At 47.3% G+C, this 17,804-nt stretch overlaps 1 protein-coding gene across 2 annotated transcripts in view; it reads left to right on the top strand.

Moving 5' to 3' along the window:
• Positions 1–16,627, top strand: part of ZFAND3 (zinc finger AN1-type containing 3) — a 329,390-nt gene extending 312,763 nt beyond the window's left edge. For both annotated transcript variants that reach the window (XM_039466542.2, XM_074397991.1), the window contains one exon: positions 14,260–16,627. In XM_039466542.2, the coding sequence (XP_039322476.1) occupies positions 14,260–14,414 (155 nt within the window). In that variant the 3' untranslated portion in view covers positions 14,415–16,627. The remainder of the gene's footprint in view (positions 1–14,259) is intronic.
• Positions 16,628–17,804: the final 1,177 nt, after the last annotated feature.

A 17,804-nucleotide genomic window follows, 5' to 3' on the forward strand; every position in this document is an offset into this window, starting at 1 on the left:
GAGGCTGAGGCAGGAGAATTGCCTGAACCCAGGAGGCGGACGGAGGTTGTGGTGAGCCAAGACCATGCCATTGCACTCCAGCCTGGGTAACAAGAGCAAAACTCCATCACAAAAAAAAAAAAAAGAAGAATAAAAGAGAGGAATCAAGAATGAGCCCACGGTTTGACTTGAACAGCAGCTGGGTGAATGTATTGCCACTCACGGAGGCAGAGAAGGTGAGGAAATAAACCAGCGGAGAGGTCAAGAAGATGAAGAGTTCTTTTTCAAACATGGTGCAGTTGAGATTCCTAGCAGCCATTCTAGTCAGAAATGTTTGTCAAGCAGACCATTGGATATCGGGATACGGACTTGAAGGGAGTTCATGGATGGAAATAGAAGTTCAAGAACCATGAGCATTGATACCTTACTTGGATCTGGATGATACTACCTGAAGGAGAAAATGTATAAGGAGAAAATGCAGGAGGACTTCATCCTAGGGTGATTGTAGAGGAGAAGCCATGAGGGATTCCAAGGAGCAGCAGTAGGACAGGTGGGAGGAGAGTCAGGAGTGTGGTATTGTAGACGATGAAAAATAAAAGTATTTCAAGAAATAGAAAAATGGACAAATGCTGTGGAGGTTGAGATCAGAATATTGGATTTGCCCACTTGAATAGTCGATCGGCCTTTGTTTGTTGCCTAAGGTCTTCAACTAACCTGATCAAATATTTTGAGGGAACCAAGCAGTATTCTAGGCATCGAGGATATGTGATAAATTACAGAAGCATGGTGCTTGACTTTATGAAATCTAGCCAAGGAGACAAGTTAAATGAATCAATTCCACAAATGACTCTAAATTAAAATTGTGACTAGTGATTGAAGGAAAAGTCTTAGAGGCCTTGAAAGCATCCAACTGGGCCGTAACCTATTTTGGAGAGTCCAGAAAGATCTTCCTGAGGAAGGCATGAAGTTAAGGCCTGAATAAGCAAGAATTTCATTAGGAAGTTGGTGTGTCTGGGACATAGAAAGCAAGGGGGTAAATGGCACAAGGGGAAGTGGCAGCCAGAGGCGAGATAATGCTGCAGTGGGGAAGTTTTTATTGTAATCAGTGGGGAATCATTAAGTAAAGGAGCGTGATCATCACAGACAGGGCTGGATCTCATCATGCTGGCTGCTGTGAGGAAGGTGGATTTGATGTGGGGCGACCACCTAAAGGAGGCTATTGCAGTAGCCTTGGAAAAAAGATACTGGTGGCTTTGACGAGGTGGTGGCAGTAGAGTTGGCAAGAAATGAATGGATTTGATTTTTGGAAATCATATCCACAGGACTCAGTAATTGAATGTGAAGAGTAAGGAAGATATCAGTGATGACTCCAGGTTTGTGTCATGAGCCACTGGCTGCATGTTGGCCCTGTTCTGTGACAATGGGAGATACTGAAGAAGAAGCAGGTTTGTGAGGAAGTAGCAAGTGTCCTATGTTAGACATCTCAAGTCTGAAATAGCTGAGATGCCAAGCAGGTAATTGAATACAGAGATACGGAGCTCCAAAGAGAGGTCTGGGACAGAGAGATACATTTCAGAATTGTTAGCATACATAGTTAGAATTTTAACCTTGGAGAAGACTATAGGGTAAGACCAAAAAAAAGGTCCAGTACTGAATAATTCTAATATTTCGAGGACAGCAGATGAAGAGCTATCACAGAAAGAGAAGGAAAACCATAAGCAGGTGTCACAGAGCCCACAGGAGTAGACAGCTTTCTAGAGGTTGAGAATTGAAAAGGGTCATTAAATTTAGCAGTTTTCGGGCTCCATTCATGGAGTGTTGTGTTTTGTTTTGTTTTGTGACAGGGCCTTGCTCTGTTGCCCAGGCTGGAGTGCAGTGGCTCGATCATGTCTCACTGCAGCCTTGACCTCCTGATTTCAAATGATCCTCCTGCCTCAGCCCCACAGAGTTCTAGGATTACAGGCATGAGCCACCATGCTCAGCCATTCATGGGGTGTTTTTTGTACCCAAATTAGGTGAAGTCCTCTGAGCCCCCTCTAACAACCCCTCCCCTCAAGTGAAATGGAACTGGGCTATGGGGTTATTAATACCTTCCACACAGGAGATTTGTAGAGTCCTTTAGTGCGCTATCCATTTAGTAGGGCTTTCAGTATAGTCGGACTTCAGATTTGAACTCATATCTGCAGAAAGTATTTTTCTGACACTGAATAAGCCTCTTCCCCTTCGGGGGTGGGGGGTGTTTTTAAATAAAGTAACTTTGAACATGGAGAATCAAGAAGGCAGCTTCTCTGCCCACCCCCAACACAGTCTTTTAACAGTGGACAGGAAACATTGTAGGACTTGTGATTTTGCAGCTCAGATTTTATGGAAACAGGGCAAAGCATGCTTGTCCTTTTAAGCTCCTCGGAATGACCTTTTTGAGTTATTGTGGTAAAAACAAGAAGCCCTTAGAGAAACTTCATTCTTAAAACAAGCACATAAAACAAATGCATGGGATGCTGGCACAGTTTGGGTGAAAACATAGATTGTTTGCAGAGTGTCTACAGCCCATTCCTTTCTCTTGCTCTTCCTTGCGCTACGGCTCCCAGCCTGACAGTCTTGGGGAAATAGACACGAGCTTTTCAACAAATGGTCAGTACATGACCAAACTTGGGAACACATGCTCTGCCTCTGTTTGTGACAAAGGCTTGCAAAATGCTCAACTGTACCTGTGGAGGTACCTCTACCAAAGCAGAGAAGCTCCTCTCTGATGTCCTTGGAAAGTTTCTGTGTCCCTTTTATGGTGTCCCTAACCACTGAACCTGGAAAGCTCCAGGCTGCAGTGTGTAGTCTTTGTATATTTAAATCAGATTTCTCTGAAATTTGCATATCTTCAAAAATTTTTACTGAGCTTGTCACTTAGCCTGCATTTATAGTCTGTAAAAACAGGCTTGTGGAGGGGAATAGAGGAAACTTGTTCATTATATGTTCAGAGGAAGATTTCCATCTTCATTCTCTTTTGTCGGCAATGACTTCTCAAAGGAGAATGGGACCAGAATCTAGGTGTAGAGGTACAAGCAAGTGGGGCAGAAAGAAACCTGTGTGAATGGAGGAGGAAGGAACAGACATGATGGGGGAGGGGGTCAGCATCATAATGCCAAGCATGTCAGCTGCACTATGTAGGGCAAAAGGGACGACCTCACCCTGAAGAATTCATCCCAGGACCAGCCAGCCTTCCTTGAGTACGTGCAGGGTGCTTCACAGGCACTGTTTTCTTTTATGCCTGTAACAACCCCATTTTATAGCAGACACAGCTGAGGTTCTTCAAGGTTAAATGACTTGCCCTGAGCCCCATAACTGTCAAAGCAGAGCAGCGGGAACCAGAAGTCAGTACTTGGGGTCCAAAGCACACACTCCGTGCTATGTTATCCTGAAAGAGAATATGTATTCAGCTGTTAAGGGACTTGCTGTGGAAGCAGAGTTAGGAGTAAGCTGCAGGTCTCTCCCAACTCCAGCTTCTTATCTTCATACTCCCTGGGATCCCAGCATGTTGACTGAAAGGTCAGTAGGGAAAGATGGGGGCAATGTTCCTTTCTTTTCCAGGTGTTTCTCTGGAGAGAGATGTGTGGCATTTATAGTCTAATGCCCCCTGACTGTATTGCGACTTGGATATTTTTTTTATTTTTATTTATTTTTTTTTTTTTGAGACGGAGTTTCACTCTAGTTACCCAGGCTGGAGTGCAATGGCATGATCTCGGCTCACCGCAACCTCCGCCTCCTGAGTTCAAGCAATTCTCCTGCCTCAGCCTCCCAAGTAGCTGGGACTACAGGCACGCACCACCACGCCCAGCTAATTTTTGTATTTTTAGTAGAGACGGGGTTTCACCTTGTTGACCAGGATGGTCTTGATCTCTTGACCTCATGATCCACCCGCCTCAGCCTCCCAAAGTGCTGGGATTACAGGCGTGAGCCACCGCACCCAGCCGTGACTTAGATATTCTGTGATTTGGATGAACTGACTCTTGCCTGCAAAGGTGTCTTCACCGAGGCTAAACGGGCCACAGTTTCCTGAGGAGCCTGGCAACTGGGCTCGGGCTGTGTCCTCAGCAGCTCCTGGATGGAATGTGTGCAGCCTTTTTTGTCATCTCTGCTTTAATTTTGGAGCTGGTTTTGTGGGAGACTGCTCCGTTTGAGAAGATAATCTTTTAAAGTAGGGAAATGCTGAAAGAGAAGGCCAAACCAATCTGGAGGCTACTGAAAGGAGGATAAGGTCACTCCAAACAGAAGTTTCATGCCAACACAGCACTCTTCTGAGAGCCGCCTAGAGGCTGGAGGAGGTAGAGGGGCCCCCAGGAGTGCAGGTGCCTCCTTAGGGGTTTTTGGACTCCAAAGACTGCCCTGGGTACCAAGTGGTTCATGCCACCTGCTTTCAGCTACTGAAATGAAATGATGTTTGAAAGAGCAAGTCATTTCATTATTCCTGTGGCAAAAACTGCCTTGAGCCATTTTCTCTTAGTTTTTAAATATATGTTCATTTTCGGATAAAACAGCCTAGCATAGGAGCCTGCAGCCAGCCCCCTTCTCCTTATGTGCTGGGCATTGAAGGGCTTGCTTGGATGAGAGTTCTCGTAAGTCACAATATCTTTCATGGTGTGGGCATCCTAACTCCTTATCCCCTGGGTTGCAAAAATAGGTTTTCCTAGGTGGAGGCAAGAGTGAACGATGGAAGGCTTGTTCTCTGTCAGGTAAAGTGAGGGCTGCTTGAGCTGGGTGATAGAAAGAGACATTACTGGGACGAAGCAGACATTCTCCACAGAGGAAAGGAAAGAGGTAATTAGAGCTTTTGCAAGAATGGGGCTGTCTGGAGAAACAATAATAAAGGACATCAACAGTGGTGAATTTTTTCATACTTTTAAAATGACGTATGTACAAACTGCATGCAGAGCTTCATTAAGCTGGACTGTGACACAGTTTTGCCTACACTGCTGATGGCTCTCTGGGAGCGATGTGATGGCACATGCCAAGGGAGGGCTCTCAATTACCACTGACTGCACACAGCTACCTTATGAGTTCTTTGCACATGGCTTTTGTATCTTTGTCTCTATCATACTGCTTTTGGTTCTAACATTTAGCTTGCATGTAACTGATGTTTTAATTGATTTGGGGAAAAGCAGATGATTGTTTCTGTTTTAGAACTGTCTCAATATGATTTAGTGTTTTTTATGAAATTGTTGAGGAGGAGCGTGGGCTTTTCTAAATTGCAAGTTCTTCTCTTTGAAAAGCAGACAGACCAATGCCCAGCTTGGTGATTCACTGGGCTTTGGTTCCAGCACCATGGGCAGCTGACTTCTGTCTATCCAGTGGTTCTCTTCTCAGCCCTGCAGAGCATTATGTCAGCCAACTCAGCAAACTAGGATCCAGTTCTGTTTATTGGAGTCTAATAATTTTCACCCTATCATGCAAAGCCTGGGATGGAGGAGAATGTAAAGCAGATGCATTCCATTCCCGAAACACCTGCAGCTACTTTACCTGTGCCCTGGGCCTGATGAAATAAAATGCATTAAGATACTTTAATATAATACATTTCTGTGCTACACATTCTGCCTTGAGCATTGGGTCAGCGGATGTGGTGTAATCCAGGGATTGCTGCTGGTGGGAGTGTAAATGGCTAATGCTTTCCAACAAGCTTCCCTGTAACCACCTGCTATTCCCAACATGTAGTTACAAATGAGCTATGAGGTCAATGAGCTGTCCTGAGCTCTAAAAAATCGTTACCTTGCTGGAAAAATGTGATTTTTTTTTTTAAATAAGGTTGCTTGATCATTTAAGGAAGATATTCATCATTTATTTTTGAAATAGATACTTCAGATACCAAGTGGTACCTATGAATTAGTAGCAATTTGGAGAGTCAACACAGGGTGCTTTGGGAGGTCTTGGATAGATTCTGTCTGCTGGAACTCAAGTGCGTCCATAGGAATTACAGTCTCTGATTTACTGCAGAGTGGGACATACCTGCCTCGGCCCCATCGCCATGCTGCACCCAGCACGGGCTGTGGGGGTGGTGCGCAGGTGCCTCTGCACAGACAGCAGCATGCTGCCACCTCGGGCTGCACACCTGCAGAGCGTTTTACAGTACCTCATCCCCAAGGCTCATCAGTATTTTTAGGTCCTCCTTCAACTTTTGACAGTTTGAAATTTAAATAGGCAAGGAAGTGTAAAACATTTGCAAATGAGGTAAAAACACCTGAGCAGCTGGAGCTGCTGCCCTGCCCTGGTCTGTGGCTTTAATAAAACAACCACTTGGAGCTTCCAAGTGAGGGATCTGCAAGAAAGTAAATGCTTAATTATAGTCCAGAAATATCCAGAGCCGTTCAGTTTTGCCAACTTGAAATAATTATTTTTACTTCAAGATGAAGCCAGTAAGCAACATTACTGTCTGGCACTGATTGAATAAAAATGTCAGGGACTCAACTTTTGTGACTTTCTCCATCGCTTTCTTTGTCTCCCTCAGGAAATTCTGTGTAAAAGGACAGTTCTAACACCTGCTCAGTTGTTAGGGATTGGAGGGAAATGCTGGCCTGTAAGGTCCTGGATCCTCAGCCAAGGGTAGAGACCCTGCCTCAGGCAGGATGTAAGGTGGGCTCCTTCCCTCTGCCCTCCAGCTCCTACTCTACCCACCTCCCCAGACCCTGACAGTAGCCATTCCCTGTGGCCTTTGGGGAAAGGGAACCAGTGGTTGCTACTTGATTTGGTTCAGCTGCCCTCAGTGCCTAGCCTGCCAGCATTGCCAAGAGGTAAAGAACACAGAACACAGACCCAGCCCAACCTAGGTTGAGTGACACCTTGAAGTGTTCCTTTTGGGCAGTGATTGATGTTGATTTTTGTATGTAAGTGAGATGTTGTTAAAATTTTCACAGCACTTAGAACAAGGTATTGGGTGTTGTGGCACCTTTGCCTAATGATGGCATTTGTGCAGATTGTTCTCAGTCATGTAGGTTTAGTCTCAAAACACTCACTCCTCCCTGTGTAAACAAAGGAGTGTAGCTGTGGATGAGAGCATCTGAATGAATTGTATCCATTTCAGATGTTAGCTTTAAAAACTGTAGGGTCAGATTAGAAGTTTGGTTCCCACCAAATGAGCAGTTTTTGAAATCTGCATGTCACACTTTTATGAGACTTGGAAAAATGCTCCTGAGTTTTCTGCTGGGAATGTGTTTCTAAGGCCCTTTATGTATTGGGCATCTTCAGGTTTATGTGGCACATGGGATTAGGGCCTGCCCTTGGCCCCATTTCTGCATCAGGAGAGCTGAGTCTAGATGTACTGGTTTAATATTCATGAGTGGCCTCTATTGAAATACACTGTCCTCCTGAGACGTCTCACCACGCCCCACTGTGCATTTCAGGGTGAGTGAGCTGAAAACTGCATCCTGCATTTCTCATTCACATGGGATTCTTTCAGGACTGAGCTTTAGATGGGTCTTGAATGTGTTTTTGCCTTATGCCATAGTCTTGTCTCTCTGGTAGCGACAGTCAAGGAAGCGATTGCTCTCTCTGCCCCATCACTTGCTGTCCACAGCCACAGGGTTGGGAGGGGCCCTGGGGTGACAGCCTTCAGTGGTTCAGCCACTGTGGCTGTCTGGACAGGCATCTTCTTCTTTTGTTCCTGTTCCATGTGCCCCTCCTGATGCTGTCTGCTCACTTGAAGGATGTCTTCTCAGATGAAGGGTGTGGTTGGTAGAGACCTTCTCCCAGATCACAGGGGATGACTAGTACTACCTGCTATGGTTGGGCCTTCTCACTAGTCCTACTCTGCCTATTCCCATGCCCAGGGCAACCTGTCAGAAGCCAGGATGGTGGCAGGCAGAGAGAGGCCTCAGTCCAGAGGGCCATGGAGCAGAGTGGAGCCATGGAGCAGAGTGCTTACATAGCTGCTGTTTCACTCTCCCTTTTTAATCACGGGCTCATCCCAAATTGCTCTTCAGTGCCAGCAAGCAAAGAGACGCTCACACAAGTTCTTGAGCGTTTTGTACAGACTTACCGAACACAACTCAGGCATCCTTAAAGAAGCTCTGCAGCTTCCTCCTGCACCAGATTTCATGAAAATCCAGTAATCTTGGGCTCTAAGGAACAGGGTAACCAGTCATGTGACTTGGCAGGGGAAAGGGCCTGCTAAACCACCTTTAGCAGGCAGATCACATCTTCAGCTACTTTGCCTTGGCTATTCTCCTTTCTTTTTAGGGGGTTGAACATCCTTTAACCATATTCCCCTACCCCTTATCTTCCTTTATCCCTTCAAAGCACCAAATGCTGTATAGCTACAGTAAACAAAAATCTGTTGAAATGGTTTTAAAATCACATGCTGCCGAACAATAGGGCCATAATTAGAGTGTAGATACGGGACTGTATGTATGTGAGTGAGTGAATTTGAGTAGCTGGGATTACAGGCACTTGCCACCCTGCCCAGCTAATTTTTTGTATTTGTAGTAGAGACGGGGTTTCACCACTTTCTACCTCCATATGTTTATTTTTTTATTTGCACAAATTTGTGGGGTACATGAGAAATTCTGTTACATGTGTATCATGTATATGATCAGGTCAGGGCATTTAGGGAGTCTTTATCACCGGAGTACAATACATTTTTGTTAGGTATAGTCATCCTGCTCTACTAGCTAACATTGAATTTATTCCTTCTATTTTACTATATGTTTATACCCTTTAATCCACTTCTTTTCATCCTCCTCCCTCCCCACACTCACCCTCCCAGTCTCGTCTCTTTTCACTTTCTTTTTTTTTTTTTCCTTTTTTCTCTTTTTTTTTTTTTTTTTTTTGAGACGGAGTTTTTGCTCTTGTTACCCCGGATGGAGTGCAATGGCGCGATCTCGGCTCACCGCAACCTCCGCCTCCTGGGTTCAGGCAGTTCTCCTGCCTCAGTCTCCTGAGTAGCTGGGATTACAGGCACGCGCCACCATGCCCAGCTAATTTTTTGTATTTTTAGTAGAGACGGGGTTTCACCATGTTGACCAGGATGGTCTCGATCTCTTGACTTCGTGATCCACCCGCCTCAGCCTCCCAAAGTGCTGGGATTACAGGCTTGAGCCACTGCGCCCAGCTCTTTTCACTTTCTACCTCCGAATGTTTTAAATTTTTTAGCTCCTGAATATAAGTGAGAACATGGGATATTTGTCTTTGTGTGCCTGGTGTATTTCACTTAAGATAATGACTTCCACTTCCATCCATGTTGCTGCAACTGACATGTTTTCATTCTTTTTGACTAAAGAGTAGTCCTTTATGTATATATACTACATTTTATTCTTTCATCCATTGATAGACACTGAGGTTGATTTCATATCTTTGCTTTTGTGAATAGTGCCACAATAAACATGTAAATGCAGGTATGTTGATATGTTGATTTCTTTTCCTTTGGGTAGATATCCTGTGGTGTGATTGCTAGATGAAATGATAATTCCATTTTTAGTTTTTTGAGAAATCTCCATACTGGTTTCCATAGTGGCTTTCATAGTTTACATTCCCACCAACAGAGGGAGTTCCCTTTTCTCTGCATCCTCACCAGGATCTGCTACTTTTTTGTCTTTTTAACAATAGCCATACTGATGGGGGTAAGATATCTCATTGTGATTTTGATTTGTATTTCTCTGGTGATTAGTGATGCTGAGCATTTTTTTCATATACCTGTTGACTGTACATTTTCTTTTGAGAATTGCCTATTCATGTCCTTTGCCCAGTTTTTGAGAGGATTTTTTTTCCCTCATTACATACCTTGTGTACTCTCAATATTAGTCCGATGCCAGATAAATAGTTTTCAGATGTTTTCTCCCATTTGCCAGATTTTCCCTTTGCCCGGTTCATTATTTCTTTTGCTGTGCAGAAGCTTTTAGTTTAAGTCCTGTTTGGCTGTTTTTGTTTTTGTTTCCTGTGCTTTTGAGGTCTTAGTCATAAATTCTTTTCCTAGATCAGTGTCCCTAAGAGTTCTTTCTAGGTTTTCTTCTAGTGTTTTTATAGTTTCAGGTCTTAAGTCCTTAGTTCATTTTGAGTTGATTTGTGTGTGGTATACTCTGGATAGGGGTATAGTTTTACTCTTCTGCACGTGGCAAGCCAATTCTCCAAGCACCATTTATTGAAAAGGATTTCCTCTCCCCAGTGTATGTTTTCATTGGCTGTCAAAGATCAGTGTCTGTGAATATGTGGCTTTAATTTGATTATACTATATAACTTTTTAAAATCTGGGAAAAAAATAATTACATGATACCCCGGATAATAAACTAGAGCTGTCGTCATAGTTCAGCAGGTCAGTTCTGTGTTGTTCAGTGTTTTTATCACTTCTGGATGCTACCATCCTTGGCCCTCTCTGGAAAAGCCCTTACTGGTTTCTAACAAATGGTGTAGAGGAAGCGTTAAGACTGGCCTAGCTAACACGACTCTGAATCCCCTGTGCTTTGAAACTGCTCATCATTGAAAATCTCTCTTCATGCCCAGCCTGGATCCCAGAATTCAATCAGAGAGCAATCCAAAGTTCATAAAATTTGTAGTACTTTCTGGAAACAGATCTGTGAGTACCAAGAAGAGAGGATAAAGATTCATCCCACCCTTCAGTCATTCCCCTCCACCCCTACCCACCATCTCCTGTACCCAGGACAACCCCCCTTAGACACCAAAATGCATTTCACCATTGGCTGCTGTCAGTAGATAATATCTGCTCAGCATTTGGGACAAGTTTCAGCACATAACTTCCTCTTAGTGAATGATCCTGACAGGAGAAAGAATTGAGCTTAATTTATGCCATCTAATAACCTCACTGCAGCAACTTGGGAAGTTAGCCTTCTAGAGCTTCCCCCAGACTTTTCTCCAGTGAATTACAGTGCCATATATTCTCATTGCTACCAGCACTGCTCCCAGAATTTATCTGCTGTTTAATAGTTTTTACCTTTCAAAAATGCAAGCTAGCCAGGCATGGACTTTTGAAAGCATTCCTCCCGCCTGGGCCTCTCAAAGTGCTGGGATTAGAGGGTGCCTTCTAAATGCCAGCAATCCCAGCACTTTGAGAGGTCGACGTGGGAGGAATGCTTGAAGCCAGGAGTGTGAGGCCAGCCTGGGAAACACAGTGAGACCTTTCCTCTACAAAAATTTAAAAAAAAAAAAAAAAAATAGGTGTGGTGGTGCGTGCCTGTAGTCGCAGCTACTGAGAGACTGAGGCAGGAGGATCCCTTGAACCTGGGAGGTTGAGGCTGCAGTTAGCTAGGATCGTACCACAGCACTCCAGCCTGGTGACAGAGCAAGACCCTGTCTCAAAAAAAAAAAAAAAAAAATACAAGCCAAGTGTCAAGGTGTGTCTAACAGGTACACAGAACTTAAGCAGAGAAATAAGGTGTTTTGAGCTGGTAGAAGGCATATCAGGGTGACTGTTGTGATAGAGAGTAGAGGGAATATCAGGGTGGCTGTTGTGATAGGGGGTAGAGGGAATATCAGGGTGGCTGTTGTGATAGGGGGTAGAGGGAATATCAGGGTGGCTATTGTGATGGGGGTAGAGGGAATATCAGGGTGGCTGTTGTGATAGGGGGTAGAGGAAATATCAGGGTGGCTGTTGTGATGGGGGTAGAGGGAATATCAGGGTGGCTGTTGTGATAAAGGGCAGAGGGAATATCAGGGTGGCTGTTGTGATAGGGGGTAGAGGGAATATCAGGGTGGCTGTTGTGATAGGGGGTAGAGGGAATATCAGGGTGGCTGTTGTGATGGGGGTAGAGGGAATATCAGGGTGGCTGTTGTGATAGAGGGCAGAGGGAATATCAGGGTGGCTACTGTGGGTGTCAGTCTCTGTTTCCTCTTCCAGAGTCCTGGGGCTCTCACATCCACCAGCTTGGCCACCTGCTAGCTGGCAGAATGCAAGCTACGCAAACATGGAGAGGGGGGCCAGACCGAGCCTCTCCCTTCCACCCCAGTCTGTCTTTGACTAATGAGGTGTTAAGCTGAGCCAGGAGCCAAGTTAATTCCAGTGGTAATCCATTTCCTGCTGCTTTTATTCAGCCAGCACCATTCGTCAGAAGGAGAGAAGAGCCCCTGGGACCTTCTGAATCATCCTAGTATCTTGAAGAAAGGGAGGGGAAGGGGCAGCAGGGGTCCTCCTGCCCCTTATTGTAGATGCCAAAAGTACAGAAATATGTCAGGACTTGGTGACAAAAATGTCTACAGACACATCCTGCTGCCATCCTGCTGGTGCCCCTACCCCAAGCCCTGACTGGCATCAGGTTCTTCCTCACCGGGTAGGCTTTCCTACAAGAAGATGATTTTGCCTGTTAGATGGAGGATGCATATTGAGGCCATCCACACCTCTGCTGCAAAGTCCTTTAGGAGAAAGACAACTGGTATCCAATATCTTCGAGTAATGAACTTATCAGTAAATATAACACATGAACTCATTAATCTTAACTTTGCTTTTGGCCCAAGTGGAAGCTCGGCTTCTCGGGAGACAAAAATTTCAACTCGGGAGACAAAAATAACAATTTTCCTTAAATCCAATCCCAATTTAGAGTCAAACATATTGCCCTGCTCCCCCTGGGAAGCAGTTAATAATGTTTTCTCACACAATGGATGGCCCAAGCTCAGCTGGGTCACTCTGCCCCCCAGGCACACATCCTGGGCTCCAGGCTTCCTAGTAGGGTGTAGCTTCAAGCTATATCCTTGAGACTGGTTGGCCCCCAGCCATTGAGGACACCACACACTCTTCTTTCCTCAGGCTGAGGAATGTAGGTGAAGTTAATCTTGAAAGTTAAGGCTATTGAACCTTCATCTTAAGGGTACTGAAACTGTTCATCCTGGCCACTTCGTCCTTGCTTGGGCTCTTGCTGTTCCTCTAAAAGCAGTCTCTACATCTCCCAAAAGAAGCTGAGGATATGAGGAGGGATGAGTCACAGTTTGCAAAGGGTGGCTGCCGGTTCTTTGTGGCCTGGATGAGAGCTTAAGGTAGCTTGGAGAACAAGTGAGAAGAATGTTTGCCTAGTCAGGCTGCTGTGGGATGCCTGCTCCAGACAGGGGAGCGGGTTTAGAAACGGATTCACCTGGAAGCTTGCTCCTGTGGACCTGATCTAAGTGCATGGGGCCTGGAGGTGTGGTGCAATAATGCTAATGGGATGAGAAGGTGGTGAGGAGCCAGCCAGCACTGGCAGGTGTCCTTCTAGCCCTGATCTTGTTCTCCCCAGCGTTCCTGAGAGGGCCAGCAGACCCTGGAGACATCAGATATCTGTGCTACACATGCGTATCAGCTGCCCTAGAAATTGGGAAGTGGGAGGGAATGGGTGACACCCTGGTGGTACAGCTGTGCTCCCCTGTGTTCCTGAGCCTGGCTCCCGGCTCCTGGCTCCCTGCAGCCCTCCCGTCATTGTTCCTAACCCAGAGCAACTTCCCCTGCACTGGCTCCCTGTCCACCCACTGGGAGGCCCTCCCTGTCCACCCTCTGGCTTCTTGATCTGTCATCACTGGTTTTTTTCTCTTATTTGCCAGACCAGTGTCTCCCTTGGATTTCTCTGCTCCAAAGAGACTTGGAGCCTCCTGCACTTCTGGGAGGAAGGGACAGTTGGGAGGCCTTGAGTGTGGGAATCTCAACCTCTCCCACCCACCGGTGGAGTTGGAAATACCAGGTTCCTTGGAGATGGGGATTAGAGCCCAACATTGCTGTCCTTTCCTCTTGTTTCTATCTAAGGTCTTTTCTAGCACTAGAAATCATCCATTTTCCTTTCCCACTCACTTGTGGGTTGTGGTTTGATCACTCCCACCATCCTCTCAAGCCTTGGCTGTACAGGAGGTGGAATGTCATTTAAGATGTAATCATTTCTCCTGCTTCCTAGAAATGGTGGGCATCCTGTGGTGGAAATCACAGTTTGACTGAGCCAACCAAAGTGCTGAGCTGACAGCCTGTGCTCTTCTGCTTCCATGGTGCAAGAGCGGGGCGCAAAGCCCACTCATTCCAAGGACAGGCTGTATCTCACCACAGCCATCACCTTAGGGTTCTAGCCTTCAAGGGTCCAGGCAGGGGTAGCCTCTGAGCAGCCACAGCTGGTGAGTTGGGAGGGTGTCGGATAGGCTTGAGCAGTTGTGGAATGTAAAGTGTTGACCTTCTTGCTATGGGCGGGGTGTTGTAGTGAGCGCTCTGCTGCAGCAGGAGCCCCTGCGGTGACCATTGTCCACCCACTGGGAGGCCCTTCCATCCTCTGGACAAGGGCGAGAGTGAGGCTCTGCGCACTTGGAGGCTACCCTAACAATCTCTTTCCTCTGCTTCTCCCACTGCTGCAGGTTACGTGTTCTGTATGTTACATCGTCTCCCTGAGCAGCATGACTGCACATTCGACCACATGGGCCGTGGCCGGGAGGAAGCCATCATGAAAATGGTGAAGCTGGACCGGAAAGTGGGGCGCTCCTGCCAGCGCATCGGGGAGGGGTGCTCCTGAAGGCCAGGCATGGCCACCACATGACGCTGTTCTTAGTTCACTAATGTTAGCCTTATTTAGGACAAAGTCAGCCAGACACCTTGTACTGGGCACGCGTCAGACTACAGCCAGTCCGTTTCCTTTCTTTAGCCAGCCATCCTGGTACTGTAGTTTAGGGGTTGATGGTGGTTGAAATTGATTTCTGGCTGGTTACTAAGGTGCCTGCTAGCCATTGTATAAAATTAAAACATGAAGAATATTTTTTTTTGAGCATGGCTAGTGGATTTAAAACAACACATACCTGTCACTGCTGGAGTCAAACTTAAAAAAGCCTTAAGTGGAAAGTGTTCCAGACGGAGACTCTGAGTTAATAGAGGAGTAGAAGCTGGTGTTAAAGTTCCCACGACGCACATGGCTTTGCCAGAAACTCTGTTTAATGTTCGGCCTTTCACCTCTTCACTTATCCTTAGTCCCAGTAGCCAGGATACCTGATGGCCACGTGTGCCTTGGCCACGGGAGGCTGCTGAGATTGGCCACATGGCTGGGCTGGGTGGTGGCCTCACTCTCCCACAGAGCTGGAAATGGGGGATGGGGGACAGATTCTTAACGGAAATTTTTTTACCTGACTTGCTATGAAAAAACTCATCACACAAGAAGAGAAACAGTAACCTCACTTTGAAAATTAGCTCCACTCAAGACTAGTCCACGAATGAGACCCGCCTTTTCTACATGGGATCCAAGGTCACGAGAAGCGGCCAGAGTGCCCTGCCCCCGCCGGCTCTGGTCTGCCATTCGCCAGTGCAGGGATCTGGCACGGATCAGACGTGGCGAATGGCAGCACAGCACGGTGGCCGGGTCTGCACACTGGTCTCTGCAGCCAGATTTCTATATTGGAAGTTTTTTAAAAAGACATTTCATAGCCAACAAGAATCAGTAGAAGTGCTGGGGGCAGCCGGGAAAGCTGCTGCCCACGGGCTCTGCCCCTTCCAGCTGGAGCCTCCGGTGCCTCCAGGGGCCAAGAGGATGATGCCGCGGCCTCCATTCTCCTTTCTATGCAGCCCCGTAGTCCAAGGACGCCCAGTCCACATCTACCACATAGCAAGTTTAGTAAGGGAAGGCAGCATGCTTCACAGGGACAGTGGGTTTGGATCTGTCCAGAACGGCAGTTTGTGGCTGTAGCCCAGCTCCAAGAGTGATATTTGCTCTGGTGGGTGAGGGTTTGAGGGGACATTTCTCCACCTGTGCCCCTTCATGTTCACGGAGGAGTTGTGCAGCTGAAGCTGCTCAGGCCAGGTGGGGAAGGGTGGAGGTGGGCCTGGTTGCCCCGTTAGGAAATCACCACTAGTCAGGTGGGGCTGCGCCTGGTTGGACAGATCAGGGTTCCCTTGAAAGCCCAGGCAGGGTGAGCGGTCCCAGTGGTCCTAGTGCTGCATCTGATCCAGGTCGGTGAGGGTAGGAGGCCCCTGCAGAGGCAGCGCGGATCTGCCCACACAGAGGCTACTGGAATGGTTTAACCCAGCAACTTTCCTTTTCATAAAACAACAAATGGTTCAACTCTGTCTGCAAATTAACAGCTGAACACCTGCAACTGCAAATGTTTTTTGATCCAAGTACTGAAATAGGAAATCATGCTCTTCCCACCCTCCACCCCACCAGAGTGGAATCCGCTGCAAAATCCCAGCCTTAATTCTTGCTTCAGGACCCAGACCAGTGTCTTGCTCTAGGGCAGCCCAGGGCGGAGGGGCCAGGTCTGCCCAGCGTTTACCACTGCTGTCAAGCCACAGCCCTTGGCCACTGTACGGGCCATCCTCAGTGAGGCAGCCCCGCCTAGGCCTCCACCAAGCTCTGGTCCCGAAGAGGCTGTGTGGGCCCTTCCTGTCCCTCCACAGGCCCTGCCTGCTGCCCACAGTGTGGAGGCCGCAGTGGGAAGGAGCCCTGGGGAGCCAGGCTTGGGGGGGCGAAGCCCATGTTCGCTTCCTGACTTAGAGCTGGGGGGTGGGGGGAGGGCTTGTTCCCCTGCAGTATCTGCTCTGTGAAGTTTGTTAAATGTAAGGAAAGCTTAAATTCTTGTATCTTTAAAAGAGAAAATCTTATTTAACCCTTTTGTGTTCTAGATTTACTTACACACATAGCCTAGAGCTCAGTTTTAGTTTTAACATTGTGAAAATATTAAAAGAATCTTGTAACTTTATTCTTTTTTCTCCTGCTGAAAAAATTAAACCAATCGTACGAAAGTTTGGTTTTCTTTGTTTCACCCATTCTCCTAAGTGCCCCCTGGGTTGCTGGAAAACTGAGCCGTCTCCCTGGCCAGGGCTGGAAAGAGATGGGGGCCTTGTGTGCAGAGTCGCTTTGCAGTACTTGGGGGCACTCGTTCCGAAAGTGTCCAGGCTAAGTAGCCACTGCCTTGCTTTCCGTTGGGGGTCTCTGCCCTGGGAAGCTGTGGGACTGGCCTTGGGCTAAAGGTGGGTCTACAAGCCAAGCCTGTGCCAAGGACGCTACATACTAGGGGAGCCCCAACCCTGAGGGCTCCCAGCATGGGGGGGCGGGTGCTGGGTCCTGAGGGAAGGCAGCATCTCCCAGACCTGAACCCCACCCTAGGAAGGGCCTCCAGGGTGATGACGAAGGCTCCTGAAGGCTGGCTTTGAGAGAAGTGTGTGCTGTGGTACTCTGGTGTATAGAATGAACTTACAACATTTGTAAACGTTTAAAAACACATTTGGGAGGTAGGAGCAAGGCACAGGAGCAGCACCTGCCCCCAGTACTTTTGGGACAAAGATACCACATAGTTGTCACGAGCGTGACGAAAAATCCTCAGAGGAAATTAAGTCCCCAGTGGCAGTGAAGCACCACGTGGGCAAAGGGCAAGAGAGAGCTGGGTGGCCTGGGTGCGGTGCGGGCCTGCGGGCAGCAGTGAGCTGCACTCTGCCCCTCGGCCCACAGGAACTGGGTCTGCATCAGCTCCCTCCTGATTGCTTCAGAAGGGCTTTTATGCCAACAAAACACCACAAGTGAGCAGAGGTCACGCCACTGCACCCCAGCCTGGGTAACAAGAGCGAAACTCCGTTTTTAAAAAAAATATATATATATATACACACACACACAGCAAGAAGAGGGAATGGTGGGAAGAGAAGGAGAAACCTTCCTGCTGGGTGGTGTGAGAAACAGAAAACCAGGGGTGGGAGGGGGCCGTGGTCTTCAAGGGAGCCATCGGAGCACATTCAAGGAACTGTGAGCAGCCCCTCTAGCCCCAAGAAGTGGGTCACCAAGAGAGAGGGCCCCAGATGGGCACAACAGTCAGAAATAACCTGGAGAAGTCTACAGGAGTCTCAATAACTGACTTCCCGTGCACCTGTTCTCATCTACGAGTGGGGAGGCTCCAGCAAGGGAGGAGTGAGTGGAGAAAGACATACG

The sequence above is a fragment of the Saimiri boliviensis genome, chromosome 4 (assembly GCF_048565385.1).
Source record: "Saimiri boliviensis isolate mSaiBol1 chromosome 4, mSaiBol1.pri, whole genome shotgun sequence".
In the NCBI taxonomy this organism is placed as follows: domain Eukaryota; kingdom Metazoa; phylum Chordata; class Mammalia; order Primates; family Cebidae; genus Saimiri; species Saimiri boliviensis.